This window comes from Drosophila gunungcola, chromosome 3R (assembly GCF_025200985.1).
Source record: "Drosophila gunungcola strain Sukarami chromosome 3R, Dgunungcola_SK_2, whole genome shotgun sequence".
Taxonomy (NCBI): Eukaryota; Metazoa; Arthropoda; class Insecta; order Diptera; family Drosophilidae; genus Drosophila; species Drosophila gunungcola.
The window spans coordinates 906,253-928,260 of NC_069139.1; the positions used below are offsets into that span (position 1 = coordinate 906,253).

Genomic DNA, 22,008 nt, shown 5'->3' on the forward strand with positions numbered 1-22,008 from the left:
TCCAAAGACTTTTTGACGTCGGCTGCCAAAGCTGCAACGGAAATGCCAATTTTTGCTGTTTGGTAATGGGTCATTGCCTATAATTATAGCGGAAATGTACTCTCATACTAAGTCTACACATGCTTATATGTATAAACTATATAAGCATGTGTAGACTTACAGGCCCATTCAGTTTTCACAAAATGGCCGCGTCATCAGTGTGATTAACTGTAATGGAAGTGAATCACAAGAGTCCACAGTCAACAGAGACTGTATATATACATACCAAATGTGGGAGTAAACAAATAAATTGATAAATCTAGAGCACCGAAAAGAGAGTAGAGCTGCCCAAAAACAACCTAAAAAACCGAGAAGGAATGCGTTATCAGTGCGTAATGTTCCAATGATAAGATATAGCCAGCTTTATCTGGACGATAAGGCAGTGTTTCACAATCGAGTAGACGGCGACAGGTGAACAGGGTTTTGCCAACGCCCCGATCGGATCGTAAGAGTTAACTTTACTTCAGTCTTAGCTGAGCGGCTCGCTGCAACGAACGTGTTTTTCTGCCTGGTAATTGAAATTAAATTGAAAATTGGTGATAAGTGATAAGAGAACTGATAAGCATTGGCCTTAACTGATGATGTCATCAAGCGAAATTGGTTAAAAAATAAGGATAAATCGTGCTTCGGCAGTGAAAAACCTCAAATAAAAACTGAGTGAATTATAAAAAATATTCTCTGTGTTTTTCTTTTATCAGTGAAACGAAAAACCGAATTACCAATTAAGTGAGAAATCGAAATCGAGTGAAAATGCGCTTCAAACTGTTTGTGGTTTGCGCGCTGGCCTGTGGCTTTATGGCCTATGTCCTGGCCAACGAGAATATCTCCACGGAGGAGCTGGAGGATCAGATCGTTAATGCGGTGCCCGAACCTGTGAAGAAACCTGTTACCAAACCCAAGCCTCAAGCGGAATTTGTGGAGGTTGTTCCAAAGGCCACGCCCGTTGTCAAAAAAGTGGAAGTGGAGGAAAAAACGAAGACCAAACCACTGGCCCTTCAGAAACCCACACTGATTCCGGTGGTTCATGTAACCAGTCGAGGAACCGATGATATTTTAACCGTGGCCGGATTGAAGCCGCAGAAAATGTTTGGAGCCCTTATAATGCCAAATGACTATATGGGAGAGCTGGGATACGACGTGGACAATAGTGGCTATAATTGGGGTGAGTCGTTGTGTTTCGTTGTCCCTGGGCTGATTCAGTTCCACCCCATTACTCATACGCCGCGTTGAATATCTTATCAGTGCTCAGTGGGTTTCAGTTTGGTTTAGTTACCAATATTTGCTCGATAACCTGTGCTGGGACATTCAGGTGTTGTAAGCTCTCTTTTCCTCTCTCTGTGTTTTGCCCGATAAGATAATGCCCGGCAGTTGAGGCATTAAAAAGCTAACATATTTCTTGTTTTCCGCTTCAGCAAACAAAACAAGTGCGTGGTGGTGAGGTAGTTAATACATAGTATGTATATCCGTGTGGACACAGGAGAGAATAAATAGAGTACATAGTCTTGCGTGATTCAGTTTACAACCTCTGGTGGTGTGTGGATTTTGCAATTGCACAGGCAACTCTGTTTTATCAGTCGTCTAAAACTGATATATTGGCTATTCAGAATTGGAATTTTTCCCGTATTAATCAGAGGTCTTTGTTCGACTGTGATTATGTTACAAAAAAGGGATTGGTTGTGGACAAAGTTCTGGATCTGAAATAGAGTCTTGGTATGTGTGGTAATGAATCACACTCAAAATTTATTACGAAATGGTTATCCAGGGAAAATGAAATTTAGGTCTTAATGGCCTTTAATGTATTGATCAAAAGGGTTTAAGGGTTTTAACTGTCAAATCGATTTTTGAATCGAAATTTAAGAATCTTTGATTGTTGAATTATTATTAAACATAATTATTTTTTTAAATATGTTTTTTTGAACTTTTCTAAACTAATGAATTATTTAAATTCCCCAAAACGTATTCTATGAAAATGTACACCACTTATTTACCTTTCCTGGTAAGAAAACTATAGATTTCTTGCTTCAGATATTATATATTTGAATTGTCTTTAAACATTGTATTTTAAAGCTTATTCTAACTTAAAGTTAAAGTAAAGGCTATCCTTGGGAACTTAAAATTCGAGTTTTAGGATTCCTGAAATCAGGCGCTCATTGAGATTCGCTGCTCGTACTCGGCGATGCGCAATCGAACTGGAACCACCAAACTGAGGTCCTCCATGATGGCGTGGTTTTGGGTTCTCACAGAAGCACTAGAACTGGGCCTCGAAATTGTGGCCCTGGACCTGTCCATCGAGGGCTTGCGGCGCAATGAGCATTTCCGCTGACTGCCCCCCTTTCCCACGCCTATTCCGGGTGGAAGGGGCGTGGCAAAGTGGGCGGCGGTCGCAGCTAGTCTTTTTGGTTTGGGCGGTGGCACCACTGAATTATTAACCGCTAGGCTACTAATATTAGGATTGCTGCCTAGAAAGCTATTGCTAGTGCTGCTATTGGCGGTGGTGGTGGCAATATTTTGTGGACGGGTTGATCGCAACATGGCTATAAAGCGATTGTTAGTGGTGCTACTTGGTGTGTGAAAGCCCGACTCAAAGGTGTTGGTCAGCTTATTGAAGAAGTTGATTTTGTCGGTGACAGTGGGCTGCTGTTGCTCATGTTGCAGTTGCTCATGTGGCAGTTGCTCATGTTGCCTAGGTTGCTCCTGTTGCAGCAGCCCATGTTGCTCCTGTTGGCTTATGGTTTGTGGTTTCTCCTGGCCATTATTTCGCTTGGACATTTCCAGCACTTTCTCCCTCAACTCCATGGACCAGCGTTTTTGGGCCGTGTGCAATTTGGGTCGCAGCGGGGAAATGCCATTACCGGGCTCCACCGTTTTGGCCAAATCCACGGCCAGTTGGCTGGTAAAACGCGGCTTGGGCGTGGATGTGTTTGTGGGCCTGGTCACTGGTGCAGACATGTCCTCGTCAATGTCCATTTCTAGTTCGCTGATAAATGATGAGGAGGTCCGGGAGGCTGATGAACTGCCAAAGCCCGGTGACGTGGGACTCAGCTTGTAGTTGTAGAACTGGAAGTTAAACGTACTGATGCTCATGTTGAAGGTTCAGAGAAGACTGTGATGGTGTTGCCAGCAATCTAAGCCTTATATAGGTCAATTTCTAGGGACTACCTGACTCTGAATTCAACCCGTGACAGCTGGTTCAGAAAACGCAGGTAGCTAGGCTCTACAAAACCGGGCTCAATTTTATGGCAACTACCTAAGCACCTAAAAGTAAAAAAGGAAAATGGCATAAGCGAGATATTTCCCAGGAATCGTCGTAACCCGAACACGCGAATTTTGCGTATTTTCCGCGCACCAATTTTACACAAATCTTTTTGCTAATCCGAGCTTGCTTTATACAGTCCTCCCTAAAAGGATTAGCGGGGGTACTTATTCATAAATAGCTTTCAAATGCGGCAGATGTTCAGGGTTTCTGGAAAGAATTCTCTGTTTTTATGGCCCACTCTTAGCTGTTGACATTTCACTAGCTGGCTCATTACAATTAAAATCAATGCAATTTCAATGGGGAACAACTAACTCTCGGCAATTGACAGCAGACAAAATAGACTCAAAAGAGAATGAAAATGAAAAACGTCAATATAAATTAAGCATACAGCTGCAATTTCCATTTATTCAAAGCGAATACGAAATAAAACATCAACAGTCTGGGAAAATTACTATGCAAAAAAATGAAAAGAGGTGTCTGGATCTTAACAGGGTTCATAATTAATTGATGGAATTAATTATGAAGCATAAATTGTTACTAAGGAAGGGGCTTTCTTTTAAATTGCAAAGCACTTAAATTTTTAAATGTAGTAAAATAATTTTCTTCCTTAAACAATTTAAAAACAGTATCATTGTTTATAAATTGTTTAAGGAAGAAAATATATATTTTATTAAAAGTATGAACGAATTGAAAACTTTAATCTAATATCCTGCTATTCTTATATTTAAAATCATGACATAAATGTAATTGATTTAATTAAAACTTATTTGAAGCTGCTGCTTCTGTATATTCATTAAGTTATGTAATAGAGAGTCCTTATTAAAACCAAGTTTCTTGAAAAATAACAACCAAGTGTTGCATCAGTTAGTTGAACTTCTAATTGATTTACAGGAGCACCCCATTATAGTCTAACTCTAAGAGTATTAGAAAATTATTGAATGTCCGCCACCGCTTCGTTGTAACCTCATCTCCCCAGGGCTGCCAGAAATATTTTGAATCTTTGTCGAGACTTTGCCACGGAAACTTCGCCAGCAATTTAAGTTTCTGGAGCAGTATCCTTAAGCGGATCCCGGGTTCCGGACTTTCATGCGCTCCTGTTTCAGTGTCCATTGGGAACGTCAGCTTTGCACTTAATCAGCTTAAATTGCTTTAAAAGGCCAGCGGTAAAAGGAAATTAGGAAAAGGAGAAGAAAAAAAGGGGAAAGACAGCCAAGTTGGCAGGACAGAAATGAATATTAACTGTGATCTTTAATGGCCAAGTGCCCGGAACGGGAGCTGCAAGGATGTGGGTGTCAAAGTTGCAGCTGGAAAATGCAAAAAAGCCAGGAGAAACTTTTCTTTTCACTTTATGCCTGGCATTACGCAGCAAGTGCAAAGGATAAAATTGTGGAATTGAAAAAGTAATCTTCCTGGATTACGTGTGAAATTATAATGATAGGCCAGAGCTCTCCTCTCTAAGCTATTTGTCTTCTCCTCTACCTTTTTTTTGATGCAGATCCCAATAACAATGTGGCCCCTCCAACCACGTATTCGGTGGCAGCTGGAGGCTATACCATCACCCCCGCCCGATTGGCGGAACTCAGGAGCACCTTCATGTACTGGTACTTCGACAAGGACATGTACGGAGGACGCGCCGACTACCAGTTCGACATTCACGCCTCCATGACACAGCTGCACAAGAATCTTAACTTCCAACTGCCCTTTTACGGATTCCGCTTCAACTACACGAGGGTAGGTTTTTATTAAAAATGGTTTAACTTTATTTCTATAATACCATACTGGTAAAAAACGCTTTTACACATTGATTTAAATATTTTTCCCTTTGTGGTTGTTAGTTATTTCATTTACCTTTCTTTGAAATTGTGTGGTCTCAAAATGTAATTTATAATCATAACACATTTTAAAAAAATGTATTTAAGCCAAATACGACCCATTTTTTATCTAACATTTTTTAATAATAAAATATGTTCAGCGCACAAAACACATGCTTGCACTTTAAGAAACGTTTATTTTCTATTTTGTAAAAAATCACAATCTTAATTGTTTAATTAAATTGTGTTTTTTGAATGAAAAGGTGTATCAACTATTCAGATCAAAATATAAACTTTGTGTCTAGAATGTGGTATAAGCTGATTGGACTTTAAGACAGTGGCTTAAAGCTTTATAGACAATTTTAAGCAAAGTTCTCCGAAATTGTAATTTCTAAATTCAATTTCGACTCTTTCACAGCTTTCCCTTAATGGATACTTGGAGTTCTCGGACCCGCCAGAGTACCTCACCTATCCCCTGGTTTTCCCGATCAAGGACTGGCCCATTAAGAACGATCCCTCTTTCATGGGTATCTTCTTCAGCAAGTGCAGAGTGGGTCGAATTTATCCATCCGATATTGACCAGCGAACGCCTGGCGTGTACTTCCGGTAAGTGAATGCATCTCGTATCTCAATCTATTTCCGCAATCCTCCTCCGCTTCCTGCTCGCATTTCCGTTTCTTTTGTATTTTATTGCTAACCATATTTATTTGCCTTTGTTTCTCGTGGCATCTGCATATTCAAAATCAACACACAGCACGCGCCAAACAAAAGTATTAATACGTATATATGACACGTTCTACGTACGCCTGTCGCCATTTACAGAAAACTAACAGTAAATAGCATGACTGTATGCGTGCGTCCCACTCTTCACATCCGGTGGCCCCATTTTGTATAAGGCTATGTGTGTTTTTGTGTGTGTTGGGCAGCATTTATGCAAAAAGCCTTTCAAAAGGTATGATTTATTTGACTGAGAATTTGTTTTCTATTAATGCAGGCGATTAAAGCTTGACATACACAAGGTATTAGGGTTTATTATCGGCTTTTTCAAGCAATTTAATTTTAAAATTTGTAAAAATCTTGTAGCTTTCTTAACTTTAATAAAAAAAATAATAAAAATCTATGTCAATTATATAAATATTAAGTATATTTAGCTAAATGATTGTAGAGAACATACAGTTTATAGAAGTATACATAAATAATTTCCACTAACAAATATATTGTCAATAGATATGTTTTTTTGGCAAATATAGAACAAATTTAAAAGAGTATGTAGTCTTCGACCAATTGCAGCTTAAAACTGTATTGCTTGTCATTGTTAGTGTGCAGTTGTTTGGTTCTGCCATTCGTTGCCCCACCATTTTTGCATTATTTTCATGGTGGTTACCTGCTTACGTATGCTCTGTAATATCTGCCAGCAGATTTCCACATCTATTATTTTGCTTTTGATTTCGGTATGCATTTGTGCGTGAATTCATTTCGAAATTTCCATGATTTTCGTTGCAATAGTCCTGATGCAGTGTCAAAAAGGTTACAGAAAAGAGCATAAAACTTCATTCAACCCGCTGTAACCCTAATGAAACAATGGCATTTTGGGTGATACAAATGTGAGTCCAGTTTGAAAGCTCTCTGTGCCCGATGTGACTTTAATTATATTCAGTTGCCCTGCACTTTTACCATGCAATTTTTCGGGGACAATGTTTAAATTTATACAAACATGAATTTCTGTTTTTTCCTTGCTGTCTAACTAATTATGCAAATGAATGCCAGTGGGGGTTGAAAGTAATTTGTGGTGTATTTATTTGGGTTTCCCAGCAGCAGTAGTAGAGTACATTAAAAGTCCTGAGAAATTCTGTAAAACTGCACACAAAAAAGCAGCGCCACTCAAAAATGCATTAATTAGCTAAAGCAAGTTTTATCTTAAATTGCTCCTGGGTTAACCCGTCGTTCGAAGCTATTCAGAGCATAAATTATGGCTGCTCGGCTACATTGTTTCAACAAGCCAAAAAAAAGCGGAAGGGAAGAGTATAAATTAGTTCAAAGTGACACAGAATGACAAGTCAGTTGAGGGACGTATGAAAATTTTACGGAAAAAATAGAAAAAAAAATTAAAAAAGTGGTTAAATCCATCTGACAGCATTATAAATGGTTTAAAGCGCTATAAGATAAATGTTTTTAAATTGAATTGTTTTCCGAGCATTATTTGTTTTTCACGTTTGTTGGATTTGTTGTCAACACTTAGAGACGCCTGCTGACAAATTACCACAGCAGAGCAATTAACATTCTGAAAGGAGTGCAAGGATTCAGCGTGTAAAATCCATTCCATTTTTATAGTTTTTACAGAGTCGGACAATATGTCAAACTTGGTCCGCATAACTCGTTCAATGCTAGAGACCCTGACATTTAATTGTCTTCGCCTCGTGTATAGCACCACCAAGGGGAAATACTCAGCCAAACTTTGATGCCTGCACTATGAAAAATGTGGTAAAAAGTATAATATTTAATGTCTAGTTTAAAATCAGAAAGATTTTTATAGACTTTAAATTACTTATCAGAAAATAATCTCTTATACGTTTTTTAAAGTAATAAATAATATTTCGTGATTTTGGAAATAGTTTTTTCGCTCAGTGCATTTGTGAGTGGGCGAGCAGAGGCATTTAAGAATGGCGAGTGACTGAAGCTCTGACTGGAATTTAATTTAAATAACTTTGCATGGCGCTGAAGATAAAGAAGGCAAGCAGAGCGAAAACGAAATGCAAAATGTAATGTTAAATTGCTGAACACTCACCCACTACCTCCCCCTAATCGACAACCCCTTCAAAAGCCCAGCCATACTCATTTCGCATCAATTTAATTACACACTCGCACTTAGCGCTCAGCCCTTGGATTAGCTGAAAGTGCAGGGCAGTGCGCATACGCCACATGGGTCGCCGTCCACTTTGACCATTATGAGCGCACGTTTAATTACCCACACAAACGCTTAGTCGCGTCGGATGGCGAATAAAAACGTAATGTCGTTTGTTCAGGATTTTTTCCATTGTGTTAAACGCTTTAAACTTTGTCAGCTTGTGAACTTCGATGTGTGTGAGAGTTTTTTTTTTGTGAGTGTGGGAAATTCTACAGGACCTGTAAGCATTTAATTGTGGTTTGGCAAAGGCAGCAGCAAACGAAATCCTAATTGACGGCTTGCGTTTTTCAGTAAATAAGTCAAAGGTGCATTTGCAAGGTAAGGAAATTAATATATTAAAATGCATACCAGTTTTAACATGTTCAAGTTCTTGCAGAAAGTTATGAGTTTTATTGCTTCAATATTCGTATACAGTTAAGTTTTTAAAATCACGATTTTACAATAATAGAAAATTTATTTAAAAACCCGATTTTATAAACTATATTGATGCTCAGCAATATTCTTTTGTAATTTTGGAATACTTTTAAAGACAGCATTAAATAAACAGTTTAAGTTTATACTTAAAAGACTACATTTATTAAAGTACCTTTAAAAACTTTACAGTCACTTTTCTTCAAGTCATGGCATAGCACTCAAAGTCCATTCTCTTAGTTCCAAAAGTTTTTCTTTAAAACCGAAGCGCCATAATATTGCCGCTTCATTATTCACTTTTGCCAATCATAACAAGAACTTCCTCAATCCTTTCCGACCCCAAAACCACCCAAAATGCCCCATTTTCGTCCTTGGCTGGGCCATTTGCAAGTCTCAGTTTACATTTACTGGTTAAGAGAGCGCTGTTTGCTTGCTGTTTTCTGCAGCTTACATGCAATTTTCGCCATTTTCTTTAAGTACAGCCATTGTTTCACTTTCATTTACACCCCGAGATGGAATTGGGCCACGGCAAAGGCAAAGAATGAGACATGGCTGGAATGGTGGATATACGGGGCTAAAAATGGAGGAAGGGTTTTGAACGGGACTCAAATATTTCCATGCAAAGCGGCGAAAAGGCATTTTAACCTACAAATGTAGACAAAACTGTGGCAGCGCCCGAATGTATGCAATAAAGTACATAATGGCGCAGTTCAAGAACTGGCCTGCGATGGGAAAATGGTGAAAACGGGGGTGGAAAAGGGGACGGAGCGCGACTTATGTATGAGCTTCTGAGTTTCTATTACTTTTTTGCAACTCTCTATATGTCGGCACTGCGAGAAAAATTCTAAAGTTTCATATATTCAAGAACAACTTAAAAAAACATCTAGCAGTTAAATTTGACTGGGTATTTATAAATTAGTCTAGAATTTAAAATATTGAGTTGAAATGGTAAAGTAAACATAATTTTTATAGAAAAAGTTCAAATCCCGCAAACTTTAGTAAATTGGTGTGAACTCAGAACAACATTTTCACAGAAATAGAAAAGAAAAGTTATTGTTACATATTCTTAAAATAAATTTCCCTTTTTAGGTAAATAAAAAATTAGAACAAAAAAATTTATTTTTTTGAGTGCCTCTGTAAATGTGTGTGGCTTTTTGGCTTACACGTAAAAGTCGTCGAGACTGCGGCTGTTTTTGGCTGCTGCGCGCGCATTTCTAGGCTGTGTGACAATTCGCATTTTTTTTAGCCCAAATGTCAATTGCAGACTTTTAAAGTTTTTTGCTCAGGGCAAACACAAATGATAAACTATGCCAGTCTGTGAGTGTGGAGTGGTTATCTCTAAGCGCCTTCTTCTTCCTTTGGCCATGGCATGAGGCTTTTTTGCACATTGCCAACAAAAACGCTTTTTATTTTTTATGGTTGTCGAGGAAGGAAGGGTAATTTTGTAATTTATTTCCATTGCCATCTGCCGCCAGTTATAATTTATGTGCCCTCAAAAAATTGAAAAGCACATAATGCATGTTGTATGATGGCTGCATTATGAGTTTTTATTACGGATCGTTGAAGTGTTAATAAATAAGCTGAACAGCGAGGGTAAATATCATTGTAGCCACTCATGTTTGTTTGCAATTCCAGCGCTCTGTTTCACTTATCACTAACAAACGCCGGGGTAAAATCAATAAAATGTTACCGGCAAAATGCAAATAGAAAATGGCCCACATTCATCTTTGTTTGCCGCACACAGAAATGCTGGAGCATAACGAGTTTTTCGATTTCAATTGTTACATATGCACATATGTAGGCTGTCAGTACCCTAAATAAATGTCCTTGTCAAAGCGACTGGGAATAAGTTTACATTTGTGAATACTCCATGGCCAATGCCTTTATTAGATTTTATTAATTGCCAGAAAGGCATTGGAGTTTTCTGTTGCTGATTTGATTGCATTATTTATTATTGAAAGACATTCTTAAACCTTAAATCCAACTTAGTTTTGATTGCAACTCAAAGGAAACCGACTACTTTCCGTTTCAATTTAAAATGCAATTTGAACATTTTCAATTATTTATTTCCATTTTAAATTTGGCCGAATGCCTATATCAGCAGCTCCCCAATTTGAAACACTGAATTTTAAGTTCGATTTGCGGCCAGCATAAGGACATGTTCGCCCTGAGCCGAACGCTTCATTTGATAAGCCTCTTATTCCAACCAAGAGCTTTGAAAATCCTCAATTGTTCACCTCAACTCGAATGCAATTGTCCGGCAATGAAAACTCGCTTATGTTGTACCTGTGGACTAAATCAAAGACGGACTGCAGTGTAGTAAAATTCCGTCCGGCAAATCGGCTTAAGATTTATTTGTCTGGTATCTGAAATGGAATGGAATGTCTTTTGTCTAAGCATTTTGCATGTAATTTGGCCAAACTGGCTTAAAGTAATTTATGAGGCAGCAAACACGGGGAACAAACAGTTTGAAGTGCGGAGTCTGAGAGTGTGGAGCTCGCGGCGTATGCGTAATGAATAATTAAAGCACATAAATCATACGCCACGTAGCCGCGCTGGCGTCGCCAATGTGTCGGCCGTCGATACGACTACCAATTCTTCGATAAACAAAAAAAAACACACTTGAAAGTGCTCACGTGAGCGTAAAATAAATAAAATGTTTATGAAAATATGCCAGCAGGGAAAGTAATGAGGAAGCGCTCAAATCAGAAATCTCTCCGCCTGCGTCCTGATTTATATGCCGAACATCGAATCCATTTATCATCAGGCAGACGCCAAAGCGAAATTTCCTTTGCATCCGATTTGTTTTCTCATTTACGCATCATACACATGAGGCTCAGCCCCAAAAACTGACGGAAAAACCATTCTATTTGCAGAGTGGAACGTGATCTGATGGGACGTACGGACCGATTTGGAGTCGAGGTACGCGAACGCACCATGTGGGACATTCGACAGGGAGTCGTGGGCGCCGATACCTTCATTCCCAAGCACGTGGTGATCGCCACCTGGAAAAACGTGTCCTTCGCCGGCGGCATTGATAACTCCCTCTACACGGTAAGTGTTTATGAAAAGAAAACAGTCCTTCTAAAAGTTATCACCCCTTCGAAATGTTATAAACATTTTAAGTCATACGAACCAGTATTACGTCCCTAAAATTTCAAAACGATTCGAAAAAATTGACAAAGATATGAGCATTAAAATAAAGGATTGCTTATTTGAAATTTGAAATCTAATGAACCATCTTTCTGAAGTAGTAAAGAGTTTTGTATTTGCTTAAAATATTTTTAAAAAATAACCACAAGCGCAAATTGTAACTGAAGGTAAAGAAGTATATCTAAAAACTTAAATAATTAAAATTTGGGGACTCTAAAAAATTAAGAATTCAAATAGATTCCGATATTTTGAAGATAAAATAATAATTTTTGGTATTCCACAGACAAATACCTTCCAAATGATCCTGGCCACCGATGAGGTCTACACCTATATCATGTTCAACTATGCTGTTCTGAACTGGCTTTCGCACACTGAGGCCGGAGGTGATACGACAAAGGGCGAGGGCGGTGTTCCTGCATATGTAAGTGGTCAGACTCTCCCTTTTTTTTCAGTTGGCACTCAATTAAACGGGAAAACTTGCTAACTGATTGTGCCTGAAGAGGTTTGTTTTCCTCTTTAGTTTCCCAGGATGTTTGCTTTGATAATTTGTTCGGCAATTAAAGAGGAAAAAGTAAATTGAAAGTTAAGTTTTTGCGGCTAAGGAATTTTAATATGCAACTCAAATCAACTTCATTCTAGAGGCAATAATTTTGGAAATCTCAGAATTAATAGTATCCAATGAAATATAATTTGATTATATAATATATAACATAATTTAATATATAGTTTTCCAATATTTATCAAATTTCAAGTCTGAATCTGAATCACTCAACATAATTACAATGTTTTTAAGCTGAATCGTTTTGCGTTTAAAACTCGTGTCCTCTTTAGCATGCAGTAATTAAACGCACAATTTGAACTTTGCCTAAGCCCATGACATAATTGCAAACTTTGTGAACAGCTAATTAAATTTGTGAGGAGATCCGAATGCAACTATTGCACTGCTGCTCTCAAAAACTCCATATCTACACTAAAAACAAAAATAATAAGAAATGATACTTGCTAATGATATTTCGTATCAATTTGGTCTTAAACATGGCGTATTCTTTTTATACCCTTGCAGAGAGTATTATAATTTCAGTCAGAAGTTTGCAACGCAGTGAAGGAGACATCTCCGACCCTATAAAGTATATATATTCTTGATCAGTATCACTAGCCATGTCCGTCTGTTTGTCCGTCCGTCCGTCCGTCTGTCCGTCCGTTTATACGCAAACTAGTCTCTCAGGTTTAAAGCTATCTGCATGAAACTTTCCCAAAAGTTGTGTTTCTATTGCAGGTAGTATATAAGTCGGATCGAGCCGGATCGGACGAATATAGCATATAGCTCCCATAGGAACAATCAAAAAAATAAATTTAAACAAATTATAACTTTTTTTAACTTCGACATATAGTAATGGTTAAATATTTCAGAACTACGGTTTAAATTTCATCAAAAGCGGACGACTATAGCATATAGCTCCTATAGGAACAATCATAAAAATAAATAAAAGAAAATTATAACTTTGGTGTTTTTTAATTTTTTTTTTTAACTTCGACATGTAGTAATGTTTAAATATTTCAGAATTACGGTTTGAATTTCATCAAAATCGGACGACTATAGCATATAGCTCCCATAGGAACAATCGTATAGCTGCCATAGGAACTATCGAATAATTAATTAATCATCATAGCTTCAATGTTTTTAAACATACACACAAGTAAATCAAAATTTTTTGAAATAGCTGCAAGGGTATATGAATTTCAGCTTGCCGAAGTTTGCTTCCTTTCTTGTTTTATTTTACATTATTCAATGGTGAAAGTGATATTTTTGATAATTTTATTTTTCTGTGTACTGATATACGAACTGGGTTCCTTTTTTTTTTTAGGTCGGATTTAATGCGGGCAACGGCACTCAAGCCTATGAGTACAAGCCGTACAGCCAGAACATGGTGATTCGAGACCTGGCCAACAGAGGTTGGGCCAATGGATTCCCGGGTCGTCACATTTTCCGCGTGGACGAGCAGATTCTAATTGGGTCCTGTAACAAGGATATCGGTACGTATGAGTGCAGGGTCACTTTAGTGGATGTCTCTGGAACTGTAAAGCTTTTTAGACAATTGTGAAATTGTGTTAGGCCCATATATATCCCAAGAGCATAAAGCTGATTCTAGTGTTTTTAAAAATTTTAATTAATTAACATTTTTTTAGATTAAAGAAGTAAATAAATCAATATTATTATTAATTCCCATTAGACGCTACCTATTTTTAAATACATAATTTGTTTTTCTAAAATCGTTTAAAGTACATATAAGAATAGAAGCATAAATTAGATTCTGGTGTCTTACAATCTGTTTTTATAAATATATTAGTTAGTATACCTTTTATTTAGGGTATCTACAAAATGAAAGAATTGCTTGTTTTTGTAGTTGTTGATACAATTTTGTAATTGCTATTTTCTTTTTGAAAGAAGTTTTTATTTTAAATTATTTGTTTAATTTAAAACTTTTTTAGATGCCGCCCTTCTCCCATTGACTTTTGCCCCCGAGTCTGGCAACATGCTGGGAGGTCAGGTGGTGAACATCACTGGTCCTTGTTTCGACCCCTCGATTCGCGTAACCTGCCACTTCGACACGGAGTCCGTGCTGGGCACCTATGTAGACCGGAATCGAGTGATCTGCGTGCAGCCTTATTTGAAGGCCGAGGGATATATTCGCTTCCAGATCTCCGTGGGAACCCAGAGATTTAAGTGGCGTGGAAAGTACTTCGTGGAGACTCCGGCTGCGGCCACCGAGAAGATCTTCTTTACCACGGACGATGTGCACAAGAAGAATCCCAGCGAGATCCGCATCACCTGGACCCAGTACAATTTGACCTCGAACGCCAATGCCAATGTGATGATTTCGCTGTGGGGCTACCGCGAAACGAAAATCGAACCGCAGCTGGAATATATAGATGTGATTGAGGCCTCCTACTCGAATACTGGCAGTTACGTAATCACGCCCTCGAATTACATTAATAGAAACAACGTTAACCGCGACATGCAGTTCGGATTCCTCCAGATCAATCTCACCCAGCCCGACCAATACTCCGGATTGGCCATCAGTCCGTAAGTAAACACAATTAAAAAAGTATTTTAAATTAAAATGGAAAGTCAAACCGTTTGAAGACATAACGAAGCAAAAGTAGAAACGTCAAAAGAAAGAAATAGTTACTTAGGTACTAAAATAGAAAGCACCGACTATTTAACAATCAGCTTTTTGTAGCCTTCTTTATTTGAAATAATTAATTCAATTAATGGCTGAATGTGCAGTAACCCTGTAATCTCTCCCCAGATTCCGTTGTTATTATTCTTTAATTGATTTTCGGTTGTCTCAATGTGTCATCTCTGTGACGAGTGCCTGACGCTCTGATGGTCTATCCATGTTTTTATTCAATTTGTCAGGGCAATTTCAATGACAATGCGAACGGGATAAATGCACTTCCACTCTGCCATGATACATAGTATCTTACAACTACTTCCCAGTTCCCATTCCCTTTGCCCCCAATCAATTTGCTTTGGCTTGGCCGAAGATTGCTTATTATGACAGCCTGTAATTGCGAGACATTCTCGGAGCTAATCAATAATGAAAATGTGTTTTTACTGGCCTCGGCCAATGGTAATCCCTGTCATGTTTGTTCACCAGTTTTCCTGCATTTAAGCCTTTCCTTTCCACGTCCTGCAATTATTTTTCACTTAAACCTGAATCATCTTCCGAACCGTAAAATTTGTAGGCCAAAAATACGAGATGTATTTTGTAAGATGGCCACTTTGACGACTATGAATTTGCTTGGGTTCATTTGGAAACTCAGGAGCATACAATGAAAAATTTTTGTTTTAATTCAGAATTCAACTCTTAATAAAATATTTGAAGTATTTATTAAAGCTGATACAAGTTTTTAGCAATGAAATTTTAGTTTAATTTAAAAATCAACTGTGTCACATTTAAGAATTATAAATATAAATCAAGCCTCTCCTCATTAAAAAAATTAAAAACAGCTCTTAAATTGTGATTCTGAAAATTTCTTTGATATTGCAATAAATTTTAAAAATATATTTCCCTTTTTATTTATCTCTGTACCTTTTCCCTTAAGACGCAATATTAGACCTTTTCTTTCTTTTTTGGTTTACGGCACCTTTGGGTGTCGTTAGCCGAGCCTAAATAAATTATTAGCATTGTTTCAACATTTAATTTCCATTTGATGGTCGAGTAATTGTAAAAACTTATTGAAAAATATTTCCATGGCAGCGGGAGGAGCGAATTGCCATTAAAGGCTAACTAGGCAACGGATAATGGTAATATCGTGTTGCTCTTTAAAAAACTAAAAGGTTTCATCGCGTGGGTGGTTTATTAGCTGGCATTTGCCAACCTGAACATATGTCAAAGGTGGCAGCTAGATGTTCACAATGAATTTTCCATTCCAGTGTGCTCTGGTCCCGCCCCATTCCACTGGCCTGGTATATGGCGCCCCAATGGGAGCGACAGCATGGAAAACGCTGGGCGAGAGCTCTCTGCGATAATTGGATCCGCGCCGACCGATTCCTCAGGTAAGGCTCAACAAATATACATTTGCATTGGCCCCGCTAGTTAAAAGCCGAGACCAAAATGCCAATGGGGCATTTGGCGAAACGCCTGCTAATTAGGCTTGGGTGCAACGAGGGTACTTCCCTTATTCTAATTCATACTTTAACTTTTACAGAAACTTTGCCGCCGACTTGCCACTTTGTCCCTGCACTTTGGACCAGGCTGTCTTGGACAAAGGACGCTTCCGGCCGGATCGCGAATGCGACAAGGACTCGAACCCCAGTTGCCTAAGGCATCGCGGCGCCATCCACTGTGTGGTCAGCGGAACGCCAGTGTAAGTACTTTTAAATCTTAAAACTGTGCAATTTTTCCGAATTTATCAATAACTTTTGCAGTTCAAATATGTTGCTATACATTTTCTACTAATCTGCTGTTCATTTTAACTTTTGCAAACAGTTTGAAAATCGAAGACATATTTTAAAGTTTCCAATGTACTTGCTGTTATATTTTATGAGTACCTTTTTTCAACTCATCCTTTTTTCACTTCGCTACCTTTTGTCATATATTCATGTTCATGTTCTATCTTGGCCCACTTAGACATACTTTAAAGTGGCCAATGTATTTCTTCTCATGTTTTGAATACCTTTCGCTAACACATCCCGTTGCCCTTCTTTAGTGCCCAAGGAGCTGAGCAGCAGTGCTGCTACGATCGCTATGGCTTCCTCATGCTGACCTACGACCAGATGTGGGGCTCCCGTCCCCGGCGTGTGCACAATCTGGGCAAGATGCCCTGGAACGAGGCCAGCAAGGTGCCCTCGCTGTCCATGTGGTTCCACGACATGCGTCCGTTCTACTCCTGCTGCTACTGGCAGGAGGAGCAGGCGGTGGGCTGCGAGACGTACCGCTTTGAGCGTCGTCCTTCGCAGGATTGTGTGGCCTATCAGGCGCCGGGCATTGCCGGAGTATTCGGTGATCCCCACTTTGTGACCTTCGACGGACAGGCTTATACCTTTAACGGGCTGGGAGAGTTCGTGCTGGCCCGCAGCGTGGATGAGAGCAATAGGTTTGAGGTCCAGGGACGATTTGAGCAGCTGCCAACGAATTACTACGGCGAGGTGAAGGCCACTCAGTTGACAGCGGTTGCCATGCGGGGCAATACTACCACCACCATCGAGGTGCGACTTCGTCCTTTGCACGCCCGCTGGCGGTATCGCCTGGATGTCCTGGCCGATGGTCGCAGGGTCTACTTCGATCGCGAGAGCCTGAAGTTCCAGCATTTCGACGGTGTTTCCGTCTACACGCCCACTTATCTGCTCAATCAGTCACAAGTGGTGGTGCAGTTCGATGCCGGAATCGGAGTGGAGGTGGTCGAGAACGAGGGCTATATGACGGGACGCGTCTTTCTGCCCTGGAAGTTTATAGTGAGTACAAATTTATATCCTTACAGATATTTAAAAGATTAAATATTAAAAAAAAGACGATATGACTATTTTGACATACATATTGACAAAAATATGGAGCAATGTCGATTTTCTGCTACATTTTTCGTACCCTATTTAGGGTACTTTGATTAAAATTATAGTTTCTGTTGAAAGGGTGTAAGCGTTTCATTGGTATTATAAGGAATCATTATCTCATTTTTTAAATTCCAGAATAAAACAGCCGGACTGTTTGGCAATTGGAGCTTTAATAAGTTAGACGACTTTATGCTGCCCAATGGCCAAGTGGCGCAACTCAATCTGAATGATTTGCGCAGCATCCATACCAACTTTGGACTTAAGTGGATGCTCACGGATCGCGAGGTTCCTGGAGTGGGAGCTGCTCTCTTCACCCGAGAGTTCGGAAGGATGTCCAGCTACTATGCAAATGCCACCTTCCAGCCCAACTATGTCCTTGATCCGGCAGACTTCCTGCCTACGAATCGGACCTACGATTTGGAGAGAGCTGAGGAGTTGTGTGGTGAATGTATGCAGTGTCAATATGATTATGCAATGACCCTAAATCGAGATTTGGCGCACTTTACAAAGAACTACTATGACACCATAGTCAACATGCAGGCTGAAAATGCAGTGTAAGTTTAGGATTTAAAGAAAAAATCGGATTTAGGTATAAAATTAAACTAAAACTTTTCAAAATAATTTTTAAACAGAAGCCATTCGATTAATAATTAAAAATTTTTAGTTCAGAACTAATTTAGTAATTTAAAATATTCCTTATAGGCGTGTCGTGTCCTGTGGTGTGTTGCAAACCCCTCGTTTCGGTCGAAAGTTGAGCTTCGATTTTATGCCAGGTGCCAAGGTGTCCTTTGAGTGCAATGAGGGCTTTATCCTGGTTGGAGATCAACGTCGCGAGTGCCTGGCCAACGGCCTGTGGAATGTTCCTGAATATGGGTACACCGAGTGCCTACGTAAGTACCTTGATATTATTAATTAGAAAGGAATTACTTCCTTGTATAAGAACTTATGAATCATTTTACTGACTGGCTGAATTAGATGCTTAAGTTTAAGAAATATTCTGTTTGGAAAATGTAAGCTATTAAGACAGGATTTTAAGTATTTAAATGAATTTGTATAATTTTTTAATACGTTATATATGTAAAATTAGGCCAATGCAACTTAAATTTTTTTTATAATCTAATTAATAATAAATATATGGGTATTAAACGTATTTCTCTGTTTCTTATATAAGTTTATACCAAAAAACCTGACAAATTAAACGTTCTTTTTGTTCTCAGCTTAAATTTAAATTTTATATTTATTTAAAAATTATTGTTTTTAAAGTGCTATTTGAGAGTATACAATGTTAGTTTATAACAAACAAAATATTCTTAAATAAAAATTTTTAAGAATCTAGATTAGTACATATGGGCTTGTTTCAGTTCCCTTACGATAATATGGAGTTTGTTAAGCTTTACAAAAATGGGTAACTAATTCAGTCAGCCTTTAAATTTAAGTTAATGCCCCTGATAGATACCAATCCTTACCAACCTTTGACCCCTGTGCAGGTGAGGTGTACTACACGCGTCGCGTCGCTTTCATAGCAATTGGCATTATCTTCCTGGTCATTTGCCCATTGATGCTGTGCATCGTGTGCGGAGTGTATCGCTATCGCCAGAAACAGCTGAAGGAGGATCCCCAGTGGCAGATGCCCATGCTGCCCCGTTCGCGGGCCAGTTCCGCTCGCAATTTGAGGACCCTCAATTACGACGATGACAGCGATACGGATGCCAGCACACTGAAGAAAAGTAGGTCCTACGACAAAGTATATCGCACGAACGAACCATTACCGGGCAAACCGCAAATTGATTTTCCAGCTAAGAAATGGGATCTGGATGAGAACGACGAGGATGTGACCTCATCGGAAGGTAGTCAAAATAGAAACAGCTCAAAGTTAGCCAGGGACATTTCCTACATTAATCCGAACGTAACTACAGGTGAGAAGCCGAAGCAGTTGGGACGCCGATCTCTGCATGCCTCTGGTGCGGATTTGCATGGATCTCCGGTGGATCCGGATCAGCACCCCGATGAGGATGATGACTTTGACGAGGCGGATGTCCATACGGGCACCACTCATCCGGCAGGATATCACCAGCCTTTGTCGCCGGAGGAGGCGGATCAGCTGCATCGTCAGCAGTACAGCCCCACTTTCAGCGGCTTGGATAGTCGCACAAGTGGTGCCAGTTCCATAAACTACACTCCCCAGGCGGCGACACAAAATCGCTTTGGTGGAGTGCCGGTGCTGCCCAGCAATACCCAGTACTACAGTAGACCCCCGTCGAGTGTGACCGCCGTTCCACTGCGCACAGCACCCACGCCTCTAACGCAGGATAGTGGTCTGCCATCACCGCCCCTGGCCACCTCGCCCACTCCCTCGGTGCAAAAGTCCACTGAGGTTTAAGGATCAGAACTCAGATCGCGATCCAAGTAGCTGAAAAGTTCAAATAGGAGCCACCCCAAATAATATCTAATTTTAAGTACCTTTCATTGCCGATAACGCTGAAAATCACCCACCTGTCCATGATGTTTTCTTTATCTGTACTCTATTGTTTGCCCAAGGCCATGACCACATCAAATAACATATATAACATAACATGTATTTAATAGTCCAAGCCCCGAGCCAAATCCAAAAACACAAATCCTTGTACATTAAGCATAATTCGAAACAGCCAATTCATTTGTACTTACTTCGGCCCAGGTACACAATCATCATTTTATATTGAATAAAACCAAAAAACAATTGTTTATAATAGTTTACTTGTAATGTTCTTAGTTCTCCTTGCAGCCTTATTCGATAATGCCAATTGTTACATGAAAGTTGACACTTCGCATTGTTTTTTTTGTTTGCTATTTAACTGCCTGTCAATTTTCTGTAATAGTTTGCATGAGCAGGGGGATTGCATTGCCACCTACACTAGCAAATAAAGTGGGCAGCGAAAATCAATTTTAAATTTTACAAAATATTAAATTAAATTAAATTTAAAAAATACTTAAACTGCTCAATTTCAAAAAGGGAATTCATAAACGAAAATCAAATTAATTATTTTCAAAGACTTAAAACTGTAGAAAAAAACGTTAAAAATTTACAAAATATGCTTTAGGTTTTGTGTAAGTGAATGAATATTATTATTCGTGAGTTTTTACCAAATTTTTTTTGTCAAGTGTAGGGTTCGCAATGCAATGGTAGTGCAAACAAAAATTACATAAAATTAACAAAGGAGCAATAAGACCGAAGCCAAAGACATTAATCTTGAGCTGTCACAATGTTTTTTGTTGTGCTTTGTCTTATTGTTGTTGTTACCACTGCCACGCCCTGGTACTCCACCATTGTCTGCATTACGCCAATGTCAATCAATCTTGAGCAAATTGATGGACAAGTTGCCGTTACTTATGTCTGTTTGTCCGCCGGCGAATCCTTCGTCCTTTTCATCAATACGAGGGTACATCCTGGTCTATCTGTGAAATAGACACAGCACACAATGGCCGGACGAGAGCGGGGTCAAAACTGGGCGACTAGTTTGCAGCCTTGAGTGGTTGGATGGATGGTAGGAAAAAGCCAGATGGATAGCCTAGATGGTTGTTTAATTTATGAACAGTGATGGAAAGGTAACATTTTTGCAAAGGGTACGGTATACGCTATGTGGAAAGAGAGGAATGCTCTATATTTAATCGAAGTTTTAATTCAAAATATTCCAAAATTTATGAAAATGGAAACAATGTTTTCCTTAATCATGGATAAATTGACCCACAATAATAAAAATATGGAATAGTAAAAGTGATAATCACTGGCTATGGAATTCAAAGTTATATAATTCATATTTAATATAAAATCATAATATAAATATTTAAATTGAGTATGAAATACATAGATCTAATAGGTTTATTATATCAGTGTGTTCAAGAATTTTTTAAAAGTGTTATTTTAGTCTCAAAGGGTGTTAAAATGTTGTTATACCTACGTTACATCAATTGAACACCTCCATCACTGTTGATAGAATCCATTGCTCAAGTTCCCTTTGCCTTTCTGAAGCTATTGTCTATTTACCATTGCAAACTTTTGCAGGACATGAGGAGCATTCGGCGCGGGTTGCCAGCATCTCACTTGGCATGGTTCTGCTCATCCTGATTCCCTGCCTTTTACTTCTCGTTTGCGGGGCGAATTATTGGATTCGCGAACGAATTGCCAGGGAGGAGGAGGAAGCCCTACTGCCAAAATCCAAGTGGCAGAAGTCGAAACAACATGTAATATGATTAGCACATTGATGAGCTGCCAAAGATATGCGGTCGTGGGCAGAACACGTATTCATAAAGCGAGGTCCTACAAGCCTCAGATGTAATTACAGAATTTAATTTTGAAAATACCTGCATCAAAACTTTATTTATTAACCATAAATGA

At 38.9% G+C, this 22,008-nt stretch overlaps 2 protein-coding genes across 9 annotated transcripts; one reads left to right on the top strand and one right to left on the bottom strand.

The window, feature by feature from the left end:
• The first annotated feature begins 405 nt into the window (after positions 1 to 405).
• On the top strand, positions 406 to 20,530 carry LOC128256740 (protein mesh). 8 transcript variants are annotated; one of them, XM_052987295.1, is made up of 16 exons: positions 406 to 550; positions 738 to 1,201; positions 4,791 to 5,026; positions 5,525 to 5,712; positions 11,299 to 11,476; positions 11,859 to 11,996; positions 13,441 to 13,609; positions 14,066 to 14,660; positions 16,017 to 16,139; positions 16,292 to 16,450; positions 16,793 to 17,537; positions 17,769 to 18,187; positions 18,336 to 18,523; positions 19,121 to 19,360; positions 19,430 to 19,480; positions 19,550 to 20,529. In XM_052987295.1, exons 2-16 carry the CDS (start codon positions 790 to 792, stop codon positions 20,011 to 20,013), a joined length of 4,305 nt encoding a protein of 1,434 aa, XP_052843255.1. In that variant the 5' UTR covers positions 406 to 550; positions 738 to 789; the 3' UTR covers positions 20,014 to 20,529. The 8 variants fall into 8 exon arrangements, with proteins under 8 accessions (XP_052843255.1, XP_052843274.1, XP_052843247.1 ...); XM_052987314.1 differs by having other exon boundaries at positions 19,430 to 19,483; positions 19,555 to 19,781; XM_052987287.1 differs by having other exon boundaries at positions 19,121 to 19,480.
• On the bottom strand, positions 1,861 to 3,584 carry LOC128256761 (protein bottleneck). Its single transcript, XM_052987359.1, has one exon. The coding sequence runs from the start codon at positions 3,121 to 3,123 to the stop codon at positions 2,179 to 2,181; it is 945 nt and encodes a 314-aa protein (XP_052843319.1). The 5' UTR covers positions 3,124 to 3,584; the 3' UTR covers positions 1,861 to 2,178.
• Positions 20,531 to 22,008: the final 1,478 nt, after the last annotated feature.

Excerpts from the sequence above, each read along its gene's own strand:
- LOC128256740 (XM_052987276.1), top strand. The coding sequence starts at position 790 with ATGCGCTTCAAACTGTTTGTGGTTTGCGCGCTGGCCTGTGGCTTTATG. Across the intron at positions 5,713-11,298 it reads ACGCCTGGCGTGTACTTCCG|AGTGGAACGTGATCTGATGG; the intron begins GTAAGTGAATGC and ends TTCTATTTGCAG. Across the intron at positions 13,610-14,065 it reads GTCCTGTAACAAGGATATCG|ATGCCGCCCTTCTCCCATTG; the intron begins GTACGTATGAGT and ends AAACTTTTTTAG.
- LOC128256761 (XM_052987359.1), bottom strand. The coding sequence starts at position 3,123 with ATGAGCATCAGTACGTTTAACTTCCAGTTCTACAACTACAAGCTGAGT.